General features: G+C 46.6%; 2 protein-coding genes across 2 annotated transcripts in view; both read right to left on the reverse strand.

The window, feature by feature from the left end:
- LOC113451467 (uncharacterized) overlaps positions 1-12,306 on the reverse strand; it is a 29,098-nt gene extending 16,792 nt beyond the window's left edge. Inside the window, exon 1 of the mRNA XM_087928483.1 lies at positions 11,160-12,306. Coding sequence (XP_087784609.1) covers positions 11,160-12,204 — 1,045 coding nt within the window. The 5' untranslated portion in view covers positions 12,205-12,306. The remainder of the gene's footprint in view (positions 1-11,159) is intronic.
- Positions 1-15,932, reverse strand: part of LOC113454376 (uncharacterized) — a 163,304-nt gene that overhangs the window by 118,105 nt on the left and 29,267 nt on the right. The gene's annotated exons all lie outside the window — the stretch shown is intronic.

Here is a 15,932-nt window from a genome sequence, read left to right on the forward strand (position 1 = left end):
TAGGGAGAGGGATTTGTAGGGCAAGCCTGAGGGAAAGGAGGGATGAGGATAGGAGGGGATAAGGGATTTGTAGGGCAAGCCTGAGGGAAAGGAGGGGATAGGATAGGAGAGGGATTTGTAGAGGCAAGCCTGAGGAAAGGAGGGGACAGGATAGGAGGGATTTGTAGGGCAAGCCTGAGGGAAAGGAGGGGATAGGATAGGAGAGGGATTTGTAGGGCAAGCCTGAGGAAAGGAGGGGATAGGATAGGAGAGGGATATGTAGGGGCAAGCCTGAGGAGGAAAGGAAGGGGATAGGCCAGCTAGGAGGGATTTGTAGGGCAAGCCTGAGGGAAAGGAGGGGACAGGATAGGAGAGAGGATATGTAGGGCAAGCCTGAGGAAAAAGAAGGGGATAGAGCTAGGGAGAGGGATTTGTAGGGCAAGCCTGAGGGAAAGGAGGGGATAGGCTAGAGAGAGGATTTGTGGAACCAAGCCTGAGGAAAGGAGGGGACAGGATAGAGAGGATTTGTAGGGCAAGCCTGAGGAAAAGAGGGGATAGGACTAGGAGAGGATTTAGGGCAAGCCTGAGGGAAAGGAGGGACAGGGATAGGAGAGGGATTTGTAGGGCAAGCCTGAGGAGAAAGGAGGGGATAGGCTAGGATGAGGATTTGTAGGGCAAAACCTGAGGGAAAGGAGGGGATAGGATAGGATAGCAGATTTGTAGGAGCAAGCCTGAGGGAAAGGAGGGGATAGGATAAGGATAGGGATTTGTAGGGCAAGCCTGAGGGAAAGGAGGGGATAGGATGGGGATAGATTTGAGGGCAAGCCTGAGGGAAAGGAGGATAGGCTGAGATAGGGATTTGTAGGGCAAGCCTGAGGGAAAAGGAGGGGGATAGGATGAGGATAGGGATTTGTAGGGCAAACCTGGGAAAGGAGGGATAGGCTAGGATAGGATAAAGGGATTTGTGATAGGCAAGCCTGAGGGAAAAGAAGGATGGATAGGACAGGATAGGATGAGGATATGATAGGATAGGATAGGATGGGATAAGGATTTGTAGGGCAAGCCTGAGGAAAAAAAGGGGATAGGATCGGAGAGAGAGGGATTTGTAGGGCAAACCTGAGGGAAAGGAGGACAGGATAGGATAGGGATTTGTAGGGCAAAACCTGAGGAAAGGAGGGGATAGGATAGGATAGGGATTTGTAGGGCAAGCCTGGGAAAGAAGGGGATAGGATAGGAGAGGGATTTGTAGGGCAAACCTGAGGGAAAGGAGGGGATAGGATAGGATAGGGATTGTAGGGCAAACCTGAGGGAAAGGAGGGGATAGGATAGGATAGGAGGATTTGTGAGGGCAAGCCTGAGGAAAGAAGGGGATAGGATGGGACAGGATAGGATAGGGGATAGGGATAGGATAGGATAGGATAGGATGGGATAGGAGGATGGGATGGGATAGGGATTTGTAGGGCAAGCCTGAGGAAAAAAGGGGATAGGATAGGAGAGGGATTTGTAGGGCAAACCTGAGGAAAGGAGGGGATGGGATAGGATAGGGGATTTGTAGGGCAAACCTGAGGGAAAGGAGGGGATAGGATAGGAGGGGGATTTGTAGGGCAAGCCTGAGGGAAAGGAGGGGATAGGATAGGAGAGGATTTGTAGGGGCAAGCCTGAGGGAAAGAAGGGGATAGGCTAGGATAGGCTAGGATAGGATAGGGATATGTGAGGGCAAGCCTGAGGAAAAGAAGGGATAGGATAGGATGGGGATAGGATAGGATAGGATAGGATAGGATGGGATAGGATAGGGATTTGTAGGGCAAGCCTGAGGAAAGAAGGGGATAGGATAGGAGAGGGATTTGTAGGGCAAGCCTGAGGAAAAGAAGGGGATAGGATAGGATAGGGATTTGTAGGGCAAGCCTGAGGAAGAAAGGAGGATAGGCTAGGATAGGGATTTGTAGGGCAAGCCTGAGGGAAAGGAGGGGATAGGATAGGATAAGGGATTTGTGGGGCAAGCCTGAGGGAAGGAGGGGATAGGATAGGATAGGATTTGTAGGGCAAGCCTGAGGGAAAGGAGGGGACAGGATAGGAGAGGATTTGTAGGGCAAGCCTGAGGGAAAGAAGGGATAGGCTAGGATGAGGGATTTGTAGGGCAAGCCTGAGGGAAAGGAGGGGACAGGATAGGATAAGGGATTTGTAGGGCAAGCCTGAGGGAAAGGAGGGGATAGGATAGGATAGGGATTTGTAGGGCAAGCCTGAGGGAAAGGAGGGGATAGGATAGGATAGGGATTTGTAGGGCAAGCCTACAGAGGGAAAGGAGGATAGGCTAGGATAGGGATTTGTAGGGCAAGCCTGAGGGAAAGGAGGGGATAGGATAGGATAGGATTTGTAGGGCAAACCCTGAGGGAAAGGAGGATAGGATAGGATAGGGATTGTAGAGGCAAAGCCTGAAGGAAAGGAGGGGATAGAGATAGGATAGGGATTTGTAGGGGCAAACCTGAGGGAAAGAGAGGGGATAGGCTAGGATAGGATGGGATTTGTAGGGCAAGCCTGAGGGAAAAGAAGGGGATAGGATAGGACAGGATAGGATAGGATAGGATAGGATAGGATGGGGATAGGATAGGATAGGGATTTGTAGGGCAAGCCTGAGGAAAAGAAGGGATAGGATAGGAGGAGAGGATTTGTAGGGCAAGCCTGAGGGAAAGGAGGGGACAGGATAGGAGAGGGATTTGTAGGGCAAGCCTGAGGAAAAGAAGGGGATAGGCTAGGATAGGATAGGGATTTGTAGGGCAAACCTGAGGGAAAGGGAGGATAGGATAGGATAGGGATTTGTAGGGCAAGCCTGAGGAAAGGAGGGGATAGGATAGGATAGGGATTTGTAGGGCAAACCTGGGGAAAGGAGGATAGGATAGGATAGGGATTTGTAGGGCAAGCCTGAGGAAAAGAAGGGGATAGGCTAGGATAGGATAGGGATTTGTAAGGGCAAGCCTGAGGAAAGAAGGGGATAGGATAGGAGGGATTTGTAGGGCAAAACTGAGGGAAGGGGATAGGATAGGAGAGGATTTGTAGGGCAAACCTGAGGGAAAGGAGGGATAGGATAGGATGGGATTTGTAGGCAAACCTGGATGGAGAGGTTGTGGGGCAAACCTGAGGGAAAGGAGGGGATAGGCTAGGATAGGATAGGGATTTGTAGGGCAAGCCTGAGGAAAAGAAGGGGATAGGATAGGACAGGATAGGATAGGATAGGATAGGATAGGATAGGATAGGATAGGGATTTGTAGGGCAAGCCTGAGGAAAAGAAGGGGATAGGATAGGAGAGGGATTTGTAGGGCAAACCTGAGGGAAAGGAGGGGATAGGATAGGAGAGGATTTGTAGGGCAAGCCTGAGGAAAGAAGGGATAGGAGGCTAGGATAGGATAGGGATTTGTGGGGCAAACCTGAGGGAAAGGAGGATAGGATAGGATAGGGATTTGTAGGGCAAACCTGAGGGAAAGGAGGGGATAGGATAGGATAGGGATTTGTAGGGCAAGCCTGAGGAAAAGAAGGGGATAGGCTAGGATAGGATAGGGATTTGTAGGGCAAGCCTGAGGGAAAGGAGGGGATAGGATAGGATAGGGATTTGTAGGGCAAGCCTGAGGGAAAGGAGGGGATAGGATAGGAGAGGGATTTGTGGGCAAGCCTGATGGAAAAAGGAGGGATAGGATAGGAAGAGATTTGTAGAGCAAGCCTGAGGGAAAGAAGGAGATAGGATAGGAGAGGGATTTGTAGGGCAAGCCTGAGGGAAAGAAGGGGATAGGATAGGAGAGGGATTTGTAGGGCAAGCCTGAGGGAAAGGAGGGGATAGGATAGGAGAGGGATTTGTGGGACAAGCCTGAGGGAAAAGGGGGGATAGGATAGGAGAGGGATTTGTGGGACAAGCCTGAGGGAAAGAAGGGGATAGGATAGGAGAGGGATTTGTAGGGCAAACCTGAGGGAAAGGAGGGGATAGGATAGGATAGGGATTTGTAGGGCAAGCCTGAGGAAAAGAAGGGGATAGGATAGGAGAGGGATTTGTGGGACAAGCCTGAGGGAAAAAAGGGGATAGGATAAGAGAGGGATTTGTAGAGCAAGCCGGAGGGAAAGAAGGGGATAGGAGAGGCATTTGTGGGGCAAGGCTGAAAGGAGGGGATAGGATAGGAGAGGGATTTGTAGAGCAAGCCGGAGGGAGAGACCAGTTTGAGTTACGGAATAAGCAGAGGAATCAACGAAGGAGCAGAGGCTGTCGAAGGAGAGCCCAGCAGGCAGTTCAAGAGAGAGCAAAGACAGAAAAAGAGGAAGGTGAAATCAAACACCTGAACGCCACCCCATTACATGACTTACCTGTTGAAGAAAAGACTAACCATCACCCTACCACATTACCTTCCTGCTGAGAATAGGCTGACCACCACCTCATTACGTGACCCTGGCAAGTAGGGGTTCATCAGAGATGGACTAGTAGTCTGGCAGCCATACGAAGAGGTCCAGGAGAACCCAGACTCCAGCGACCCTTTCGGGGGTTAGCGCTACAAATGGGCGCTCATCTGGGATTTCCTTCTAGCCTTCTTCCATGGGTGGGGGTGGCGGTGGTCCCATCTAGGAGCATGAGCCAAGTGAGCAAAATGGACTCCACTGCTTTCACTAAGTGGTGTGAGGAACAGAACAGTGAGATAAAGACAAATGTAGCAATTGACATCCCTGGGGATGTTTGGCCAGAAGAGCAAATTTTACTGGCAGTGAGGACCCTTGCTACAGACCAAAGATTATATATGATACAAAGGTGGACCAGGACTCCTCTTAACTGTGCTCTTAATGTGCTATTGGAATGGAAAAGAAAGGTCACAGAAGGCTTTGGGGTTGTGTCAGCCTCAAGATCTCTTCGGCTACCCTAGCTGCTATCTATCTCATTTATCTCTCTCATATCCTATCTGCTGTATCTTCTCTACTGCCAGGCTTAATTCTTTCAGCTGTCATTAGCAAGGTGGGGGGAGGAGTGATTGAGGGGGGAAGAGAGCTGGAGGTGTTTTGCATTCCTTTACTGTGGGTAAGCAAAAGGAGGGGGTGTATGAGTTCTTCTCTTCAACTTTCCATTTCCTTGCTAGCTTCTATCCCTTTTTGCGCAGCTGCGAAGTTTTATCAAAATATGTCAAGGTCAACGGACAGAGGCCTCATCACCACCTGAAGATGCCCACATGGCCATATTCAGAACTTTTAATTGGAAGAGTCTTTTGGACTTTGGGGGGTGGGAAGAATTCCATTCCTTTGTATATGTGATCTGCGCGCCAAATTCTCAGATTCGGAATTCCATCTGTAGCTTCCACTTTAATTTCCAGTAAAAGGATAACTTTGCTCTGATCTATGGAGTCTGAGTATTTCTTTCTTGGATTTTGAAGGGAGCACACACTGACAGGTTGAGAGCCTTCAACTGACTGTGGTAAAGGGTGATATACCCAACCCCATGGGCTATGCTTTCAGCGAAGACATTGGGCCTCCAAGAGGAGACACGGGTCTTGATCATCAAAGAGGCAGCAGATACAGGATCTGCCCAGGCTGTGGAGAGCCTGACACCCATCCAAACCCTGACTGGCAACTACTTTGTGAGAGTTGGGTACAAGAAACTACATATCTTTTCAGAGATAAAACCAGTGCCAGAAGGGGAGGAAGAATATGAAACCTGGATGAAGCAGGCAGTCCCGCTGCAGAAACCATTAGAATTTACCATGCATAATTAGCTCTGTTTACTGCATGATGAATTTGGACCCACTGAAACCGTATCTAGCCTGCTGTTTTGGTTTGAGCAAATGTACCAGAAGAGAGGTGAAAGGCAATCTGAGTACATAAGAAGATTGAACAAGTTACTATGTCAGATTGTGGAAAGGAAGGGGATGGACCTAGCTGAAGTAGTACGAGCGAGGATGAAGCAACTTTCACAGGGTGCTCTATTGTCCGACCTAGTATGGAATCAAATAAAGACTCAGGCCGAAGGGAATACCTGGGGGTTTCATGAGCTCATAAGGAGAGTTAGGGCAATAAGTGGTGGATGACCAGCTGGATGCTATGCGAGCTCAAATATCCCATTTAAGCAAGAAGATGGCCTCATGGATGGCAATGGGTGGTTCGCCCTTGAATGGCTGAGTGGGCCAATTGGGGAGGAGGCACTTCTGCTTCAGCTGAGAACTTGGCGAAGCCAGGGACCTGTTATAACTGTGGGGCTGCAGGCATTACAGGTGTACTTGTACTAAATCACAGAAACCATGGAATTCGGCCCAGTCGGGAAACTACAGAGGGCCCCAGTGAGGAAGTCAACTGGGTGGCCAGTGATACCAGCTATCTGAAAGGAGGCTGACCACCAGCCCATGACGTGACCCTGGCAAGCAGGGGTGCATCAGAGAGAGACCACTGTGGACTGGCAGTCATACAAAGAGGGACAGGAGAACCCAGACTCCAGCGACACTTATGGGGGTTAGCATCACCCAAGATTTAAAGCATCCATTTTGCCCATGAAGCTCCTCGCTTGCTAAGAAAACAACATGTCAATAAAATCACAAGGAATGAAGTGTTACATGAAGGGTGAGGGATTTGGGTGGTTCAGAAATATGAAAAATATATCAAGATTGACAAAGTTGACAAAAAGATTTATTTAAATGCCCTAGGAGAAAATCACAGGCAGCTGTTTTAAATAGTGCAGCAAAAGGATTAAAACATTTGGGGAGAGAAAGAATATACAGCAGCAGCCAACATCTTTCATTCTTGTCCCTTCGCTGCCTTCAGTCCGTGGAGTGGGCCCAACTTCCAAAGGGCCCAACTTCCTCTTCTCCAAACTGCCCTCCACTCAACTCCCAGGAGCCGCTTCTACAGCAGAAGAGGGACTAGCGAAGCCATCATCCCCCACCCACCAGATCAGTGAAAAAGGAAGTACCTCTGTCCTCCTTTTCTCCACACCCTCTCTAGCAATCTAATGCTTTATCGTTTCAATTCCTTCCAGCTCAGCCTCTCTCCCTTGGTATAATGGCAAGACTAGCGAAGTCACTGCTGCCTTCTGGGGGCTTCTTTGTACAGCGCCATCTAGCGACCTAAGGTTGAAAGTCACCTTCGTTCTATTTGTACCTGGCCTAAAGGGTTTGCAAGGTTTTCATGGAATCCGTGGTTCCTTCTGTGCCATCAAGGCAACGCATTCGACTCCCACTGAGCACAGGAATAGCTTTTGTCCGCAATCTGTGCTAAACTTTTTCTTTCAGGTCCCCCAAGAGTGCCCTCACTGCCCCTCTTTCTGCAACTAAACCAAAGACAGGTGAGAATGAGGTATAAAAGGCAACCTGAAAGAGCACCTCCCTTGGGGGCTGGTGAAGATTGTTCCAGCCAGGTTTTTTGGGGGGTGGGTGGGGTTGGGGGGGAGCAGTACAGGATAACTCCTTGAAACCTGCCTTGGCAAATGATTGAAGCTGTAATAGTGAAGCTGTTCAATGGAAGGCTCAAGTCCTAGCCTGTCCTTTGGGATCTGTTAGGGATGCCATCATCGCCACTGCAACTGAACGAGGAGCTGCTTTTGCAAGAAGTAAACCAGAGGCCTCCAAACTTGGCAACTTTAAGACTTGCGGACTGCAACTCCCAGGCATCCACAAGTCTTAAAATTGCCAAGTTTGGGGACCTGAATTAACCAAGGGAAAAATCCTTGCGGGGGTGGGGTGGGGATGACACAATGTGCCATGAGGCGGGGAGAAAAACACCTCCCTTGTGGATCACTGTAGACTATTCCAGCCAGGTCTTCGTCTTGGGGTGCAGCATAACTCCCCAAAACTATATTTGGAACTGAGGGAAGCTTTAAGAGTAATGCTTAACCCTTCTTACCTTCACAAGATTAGCCATCATAAAAGTTGATAAAGGTCTTGTTTGTATGTGCAACCTTAAATGATTGTCAGCTTCATATCCCTTTAATAGAAGAATGAAATGCGGGACAAAACCTTGAAGGGCCCACCCACATTGCTCCCAAACCAATCTAGATAGGAGATATTATTTTTCCAACTGCATTCTCGCAGCTGGAACTGCCAGGATTACCCTCAGTAAACTGTGTGGTCATGTGATGTCACTTGCTATAATCCCATTGCATAGCAATGGAATTTCTGGAGCCAATTGCTGTCACAACCCGAGAACTACCATTTCCCCCTCCCAGTGCAGGAAGAGTCATTTCCTTCCTTCTGGACAGTTGATATCCTGACCAGCTTGATACCTTCAACAGCAGTTGGCGATGCATTAAAAAACCAAAAAAGAGTGATTTTCCTGGCAGAGAAGTTCAAGGCTTTGCTGCAGATTATGATCTTTTGTTAAAGTGCAACTGTCGAGGGCAATGAAAGGTTGTCAGCCTGGAACCTGAACTCGCCCTCTGCTTGCTTATGATTTTGCCACCCGGAGAAAGGACTGTGCAGGAGAAAGACACCTGCAACCTCCTCAGTCTGGCTCCTGCTTGAGCAGCTCATGGCTGGGGGAGGGGCTTTGCACAGATTCATCTATTGCACCATTTATGCCCTTACCTGGACCAGGGAGGCCTTGCACACGGGTCACTCGTGCCTTGGTCACCTCCTGTTTGAATCCCTGCATTGGAACACTCAGAAACTTCAACTGGTCAAGAATGCAGCTTCGCAGAGTTAATGGGAGTCCCTCGATTGCAGATATTACATCTTCGCTGTGCAAGTTGTACTAGATTCGTTTCTCTACAAGGGCAACTCAAGATGCTCCTCATCAGCTTTAAAGTTATTTCTATATTGTAGCAATAGTACTTAGAATTAATATACCACACACAGTGCTTTATAGCACTTTCGGTTGATTATCCCCAACAACCTGGGTCCTCATTTTATCAATCTAAGAAGGATGGAAGGCTGAGTCAACCTCGAGCCCTGTCAGGATCGAATTCCAGGCTGTGGGCAGAGTCAGCTGGCAATACCGCATTCTAACAACTCAGACAACAGAGCAACTATCATTATTGTCCCACCTTTATTATTTTTGCATCCATCGGTCCTACCAGGTCAGATAAGATCAGAGTCTCTTCCCGTAAACATTACTGTTGAATAGAAGCTGGGAAGTGAGTCTTATCTGTTGCAGATCCTTCCCTCTGGAACACTCTTCTCCCCCTGAAGTTTGACAGGCTTTTAGCCTCCTAGTCTTCTGAATTGAAGAAAGATCTAGTAAAATATTAACTTAGGCAAGAAAAACCAAAAGCACACATATAGACTGGGTGAAACCAGACTTAACAGCATAACTGTGAGAGGAATCTTGGAGTCTTAGTAGACAACATGCTAAACATGGGCCAACAGTGTGGTGTGGCAGCCAAAAAAGCCAATGCAATCCTAAGATGCATTAACAGAAGGATACCATTAAAGTCAAATGATGCACTAATACCACTCTATAAAGCCTTAGAAAGATCCCACCTAAAATGAGCCATGGTGGCTGCTGGCAATTTTGCAGTTTGAATCTCACCAGGCTCAAGGTTGACTCATCCTTCCATCCTTCTGAGGTGGGTAAAATGAGGACCCAGATTGTTGGGGGCAATATGCTGACTCTGCAAATTCTGTAAACTGCTTAGAGAGGGCTGTAAAGTGCTGTAAAACAGTATATAAGCTTAAGTGCTACTGCTACTGCATCCAATTTTGGTCACCGCACTATAAAAAAGAAGCTGAGACTCTAGAAAAAGAGTGCAGAGAAGAGCAACCAGGATGATTAGGGGACTGAAGGCTAAAACATATGAAGAGCAGTTACAGGAACTGGGCCTGGCTAGTCTAGGGAAGAGAAGAACCAGGGGAGACATGATAGAGGTCTTCCAATATTTGAGGGGCTACCACAGAGAGGAAGGGGTCAAGCTATTTTCCAAGGCACCTGAAGGCCAGACAAGGAACGATGGATAGAACTGATCAAGGAGAGATTCAACCTGGAAATAAGGAGAAATGTTCTCAGCCAATGAGAAAGCCAATGGAACAGCTTGCCTTCAGTGGTTGTGCAAGCTTCATAACTGGGAGCTTTCAAGAAGACGACTGGACTGTCATTTGTCATAAACAGTGTAGCGTCTCCTGCTTGGCCGGAGGGTTGGACTAGATGACCTACAAAATCCCTTCCAACTCTGTTCATGCCTGTTAGCTGTTCCCCTAAGCACTGGGATAAGAGATGGCTACTCATCAGAAGCTTGATTTGGAACCAGGTGTTTGTTTAAATTTATAAAACTTACATGCCGCTAATCTTGCAGTGAACTTCTCCAACTTAAAATTGTTGCAAGGAGAAAGATTACCAATTTTGAGCAAGAGCCACAGGCACAAACATAATTAGTAAGGCCAGGAGGCCTGGTTAACTTCTAAATTGAACAATAGCAAGGATCGTCTTTTTAAAATTCGCAGACCATCCAAATGCCATCAATCTTGCTAGATGTGCCTTGTATTTCCAGGGCAAGTACATGTTAAATGTGCAGGCTTTGCAATTTGCAATTTTGGGGGTTTATTGCAGTGATGGGATTCAAAATACTGTAGTTTATTACCAGTTCTGTGGGCATGGCTTGGTGGGTGTGGCAGGGGAAGGTTACTGTAAAATCTACATTCCCTCCCCCACTCCACTAACCTACTTTCCAGCTCCATTCTCCAGCTCCATTCTCCTGTGCAGGGCAACAAAAGAAGACCCAGCCAATCATCTGGGACTCGGGAGGCAGAGGAGAGATTGGGGCGGGGCCAGTCAGAGGTGGTATTTGTGGGTTCTCTCAACTACTCAAAATTTCCACTTCCAGTTCTCTAGAACTGCTCAGAACCGGCTGAATGCCACCTCTGGTTTATTGGTTTCTGTATTAAGGTTTTTCTGCTGTAAACCATGTGGAGTCACAATGGGTTGGGCAGCCTAAGATGCTAAGTAAAAATACAAACATACATGTTTATATTCTCTTGTATTATACATAGAAATAACTCAAGACAGCACCTAACAGAGATCCAAACCTGCTTTCTCTGGCCCGAATGGCAATTCCCCTTGACTCTGTGAAAGGGAATGACCATTACGCCAAACTAAGGGAGCTCAGATCTCCTCCCTCATGTTTAATAATAAGACATGCTTGACTAAAAAGAATCACTCAATAAATGAAAATATTGATTTCTCAGCTGGGCTTTCAGTAAGAGACAAAAATTGAAATTAAAGATTCCTCTAAACAGATCAAAGTCCTGTGTGACTCCTCTGGTGTATCACCAGCTTGGAATTATCCTTGAAACTTTGCCCACAATCCGCACACACATATGGTTTCTCTCCTGTGTGATTCCTCTGGTGTATCACCAGCTTGGAATTCTGCTGGAAACTTTTCCCACAATCTAGACACTCATATGGTTTCTCTCCTGTATGAGACCTCTGGTGTAAGATCAGATGAGAATTCTGACTGAAACTTTTCCCACAGTCCGGACACTCATATGGTTTCTCTCCTGTGTGAGTCCTCTGGTGTATCACCAGGGTGGAACTCTGTCTGAACCTTTTCCCACAATCCGGACATTCATATGGTTTCTCTCCTGTGTGAATCCTCTGGTGTCTCCCCAGATGGCAAATACGCTTGAAACTTTTCCCACAATCTGCGCATTGATATGGTTTCTCCCCTGTGTGTGTCCTCTTGTGTATCACTAGGTAAGACTTATTAATGAAACTTTTCTCACAATCTGGACACTCATATGGTTTCTCTCCTGTATGAGTCCTCTGGTGTTCTATAAGGGAGGAATTCCGACTGAAACTTTTCCCACAATCTGGGCACTCATATGGTTTTTCTCCTGTGTGAGTCCTCTGGTGTAACACCAGGTCAGAATTGCAAGTAAAACCTTTTCCACAATCTGAACAATAGAGTTTCTCTCCCGTGTGAGTCCTCTGGTGTTTCCCCAGATTGGAATTCTGACTGAAACTTTTCCCACAATACAGACACTCATATGGTTTTTCTCCAGTGTGAGTCCTCTGGTGTGCCACCAGGTTTGAATTCTGGCTGAAACTTTCCCCACAATACAGACACTCATATGGTTTTTCTCCAGTGTGAGTCCGCTGATGTATCACCAGGTTCGAATTATGATTGAACTTTTTCCCACAATCCAGACACTCATACGGCTTCTCTCCTGTGTGAGTCCTCTGGTGTGCCACAAGCTTGGAATTATTCACAAAACATTCCCCACAATACAGACACTCAAATGGTTTTTCCCCAGTGTGAGTGTTCTTGTGTATCACCCGACTGGTGTTCATGCTAAATATTTTATCACAACGGGAGCAGTGGTAGAGTTTCTCTTTGGTAACGCTTCGAACAATTCCCAAACGTTTGTATGACTTTTCACAGGGTGGTTCGATTTATGCATCAATTGGATGTGATCTGCAATCTGTGTTGTTCCCATACTAGGCAGTCAGTAGGGATTTTCCAACGTTGATATTCTTGGATTTTTGAGGAGGCCAACAATATTTCTGATCTCTTACCTGGTGTTTTTTGATTCAAGCTATTCTTTCCTTCCACAAATGCTTTCATTAATGTTTGCACGTTTTGGGCTGTCCTTTTTATTCCCACTGACTTCCAGGTGTTCTTTAATTACAAATTATCCTCCTTTTGACTTCTCATGTAATGTTTCCTTGAGTTCCAGATACTCTATTTTTTCCTAGCTGAAAGCTTTGTTCTGTCTCTCAGCAGCTGAGGAAGGAGAAGAGATTTTACGCTTTTTGCAAGAAGTTGAAGATTTTGATTGATAGTTTGTTTTACATTTTAATGCTGTTTCTCATTCTCTGTTGTCCAGAGTGCTCTTCTTCACATCCTCTTTTGTCTGTAAGATTCATATTAATGAGTTAGTTTCATTATTATTTAAAAATCACTGCATATGTTTTTTTACCATTAAAAACAAATCTCAAAATTCTAGTTTAATCTCTGAGATTAACTATAATTCATTTGGCATGTAGAAGGCTGGCAGATCCAAATATCAACCCAATGAAAAAATTTCTCCTTTTCACTTGAGTAAATCACACCGAGTGCACTTAGAAAATATTCAAAGTATTCAGATCCCCTTCATTTCTATTACTTTTGTTACGCTGCAGCCTGATTCTAAAGTTGTTAAAATTCATTTTTTTCTCATTAATCTGCACTCATAATGACAAAGTAAAACCTGCCTGATGGTCACTATCCAACCTGGCTGAGCTTGAGAGGACTTGCAAAGAAAAATTGCAGAAAATTCCCCAATCCAGGTGTGCAAAGGTTATCGCCTTATACCCAAAGACTTAGAGGCTGTAATCGCTGCTAAAGATGCTTCACTCAGTAGAGTGAAGGACCTGAATACTTATGCCAAGGTGGTATTTTAAGTTTTTTGGTTTTTTATTACATTTACAGATATTTGCTAACATTCTGTTTTCACTTTGTCATTATGGATGTAGATGAATGAGGAAAAATGAATTTCAAGAAGTGTAAAATGAGGCTGAAGCATTACAAAATCGACAGCCGTGAAAAGTGTCTGAATAGTTTCTGAATGCACCGCATATGGGATCCTATTCACAGAGAAATACACTCCTAAGGATTTATCTTTGGAAACAATTATGTGTATCTCAGTTTGCAAAATGCCTCAGAAGTGGATTCTTCCCATTACCTTGATCTGGTTTTAGGAAGGGAAGGGGGAGAGGGGGAGACACTAACAGACGGAAATGGTGAACAAATGCCGTGCAAGATTTAAAGCATCCGTTTTGCCCATGAAGCTCCTCGCTTGACAAGAAAACAACATGTCAATAAAATCAAAAGGAGTGAAGTGTAACATGAAAGGTGAGGGAGGTGAGTGGTTCAGAAATACGAACAAATATGATGATTGCTTTAAATCTCCCAGCAGAAAATCACAGGCAGCCGTTTTAAATCGTGCAGCAAAAGGATAATAAAATTCGGGGACGGGAAGAATATGCTGCAGCAGCCCACATGTTTCAGTCTTATCCCTTCCCTGCTTCCCCGCCGTGGAGGAACCCAAAGGGCCCGACTTGCTCCCGGCTTCTCCTCCGACCTGCCCTCCACTCACCTCCCAGGAGCCGCTTCGACCCTACAAGAGGCTCCGCCGACGCCATCAGCCCCCGCTTGGATGATGAGCCGGAAGAGGAACTACCTCTGTCCTCTCCTAATCGTCTCTAGCAATCTTATACTCTATCGTTTCAATTGGTTCAAGCTCGGCCTCTCTCTGGTACAATGTGAATAATAGCGATGCCGCTGCTGTACTCGATTCTCTGCTTTCTAGGCGCCGGTGTGCCTTCTTTGTATAGCGCCATCTAGCGACATAAGTCGTATTTTCTGCAGTCAAGTTTGGGGCGGTTAACCTTGAGTTTGTATCTATTCTGTGATAAGGTTGAAAACCATCTTCGTCCTATCTACCCTAAAGCATTTGAACCTCCCTTTGGGGCTAGTGAAGATTGTTCCAGCCAGGTTTAGTCGTGTGTGTGTGTGTGTGTGCAGGACAACTCCTCGAAACTTGTCTTGGCAAATGATTGAAGCTGCAATAGTTAAACTGTTGAATGGAAGGCTCTAGCCCTAGTCTGTCCTATTGGGCCTCACAGGGATGCCCTCATCAGCACTGCAACTGAGCCAGGAGCTTCTTTTGCAGGGACTAAACCAAGGGAAAGCATCCGTGGGATGAACACAATGTGTAATCAGGGAGGGAAAAAGTGCACCTCACTTGAGGATCAGTGAAGACTATTCCAGCCACTTATTCGTCTTAGGTTGCAGGATAACTCCCCAAAATTACATTTGCGACTGAGGGAAGCTTGAAGAGTGATGCTTGACCCTACTTACCTTCACAAGATTAGCAGGTGAGGCATCATAAAAGTTGATAAAGGTCTTGTTTCTATGTGCAGCCTTACCAGCTTCATATCCCTTTAATAGAAGAATAAAATACAAGACGAAACCTTGAAATGCCCACTCACACTGCTTCCAAACCCATCTAGATATTATTTTTCCCTCTGCGCTCTTGCAGCTGGAACTGCCAAGATTGCCCTCAGTAAGCAACATGGTTTAACATCTACATGAAACTGCTAGGGGAGGCCATCCATCCTGTGATATCCAATTATGTACAGGTACTCCTCAATTTACTTCATTTAGTGACCATTTGAAGTTACAATGTCATTGAAAAAAGACAGATGACCATGATTCACACTTAAAGGCCACCGGAGTATTGTCACATGATGAAAATTCAGACCCTGGGCAATTCACTTACCTTTGTGACAGTTGCAGTGTCCTGAGGTCATGTGATCCCCTTTGGCGGCTGACCTGGTGCACAAACTGGAAGTCCTCCTTCTTGCTAGAGGAGACCATACCTGGGGAGGGGCTTTGCACACAAGATTCTTCTCGTGGACCAGTTGTGCCCTTTCCTGGACTGAGATGCATTGCAAAGTGGGGGTTACTCTTGCCTTAGCCGCCTCCTGTTTGAATCCCTGAAGAAACTTCAACTGGTGCAGAACTAGGGGTGGGATTCTATCGGTTCCGCCCAGCTCTACAGAACCGGTAGCTCTGAAGAGCAGCAGACCCAGAACCAATTCTGGGTCTGCTGCTGTTTTGGCCCATCCACCTGCCAGAGCTCTTACCTGTCCTTTATTTCCTGCTTTTTCAACCGGAGCTGCTTTGCGCGGCACAGCTGAGGTTGAAAAATCAGGGGAAAAAAGGGCTTTTCAACCGCTGCGCACCCACACGCAGCACTGCTCAGCTGTCTGGGCACCGCAGCAGGTCGTAAATTGCACTTGCGCGACATGCGCGATGCACAGCAATAGAACTGGTAGCTGTACCGGTCGGATCTCATCCCTGTTCAGAACGCAGCAGCGCACAGTAATGGAAAACCCTGGCCTAGGTTGCCCATGTAACACGTTTGTGCTGCGCTAAATTCATTTGCTTTAATTTTTGCTTTAATAAAACAAAGAAGAACTAGCTTTGCCCCTAAGCACTGGGAGAAGAAGAGAGGACTGCACACATCAGAAGG

Source organism: Pseudonaja textilis, chromosome 2 (assembly GCF_049901715.1).
Source record: "Pseudonaja textilis isolate UNSWEBS1 chromosome 2, rPseTex1.2, whole genome shotgun sequence".
NCBI lineage: Eukaryota > Metazoa > Chordata > Lepidosauria > Squamata > Elapidae > Pseudonaja > Pseudonaja textilis.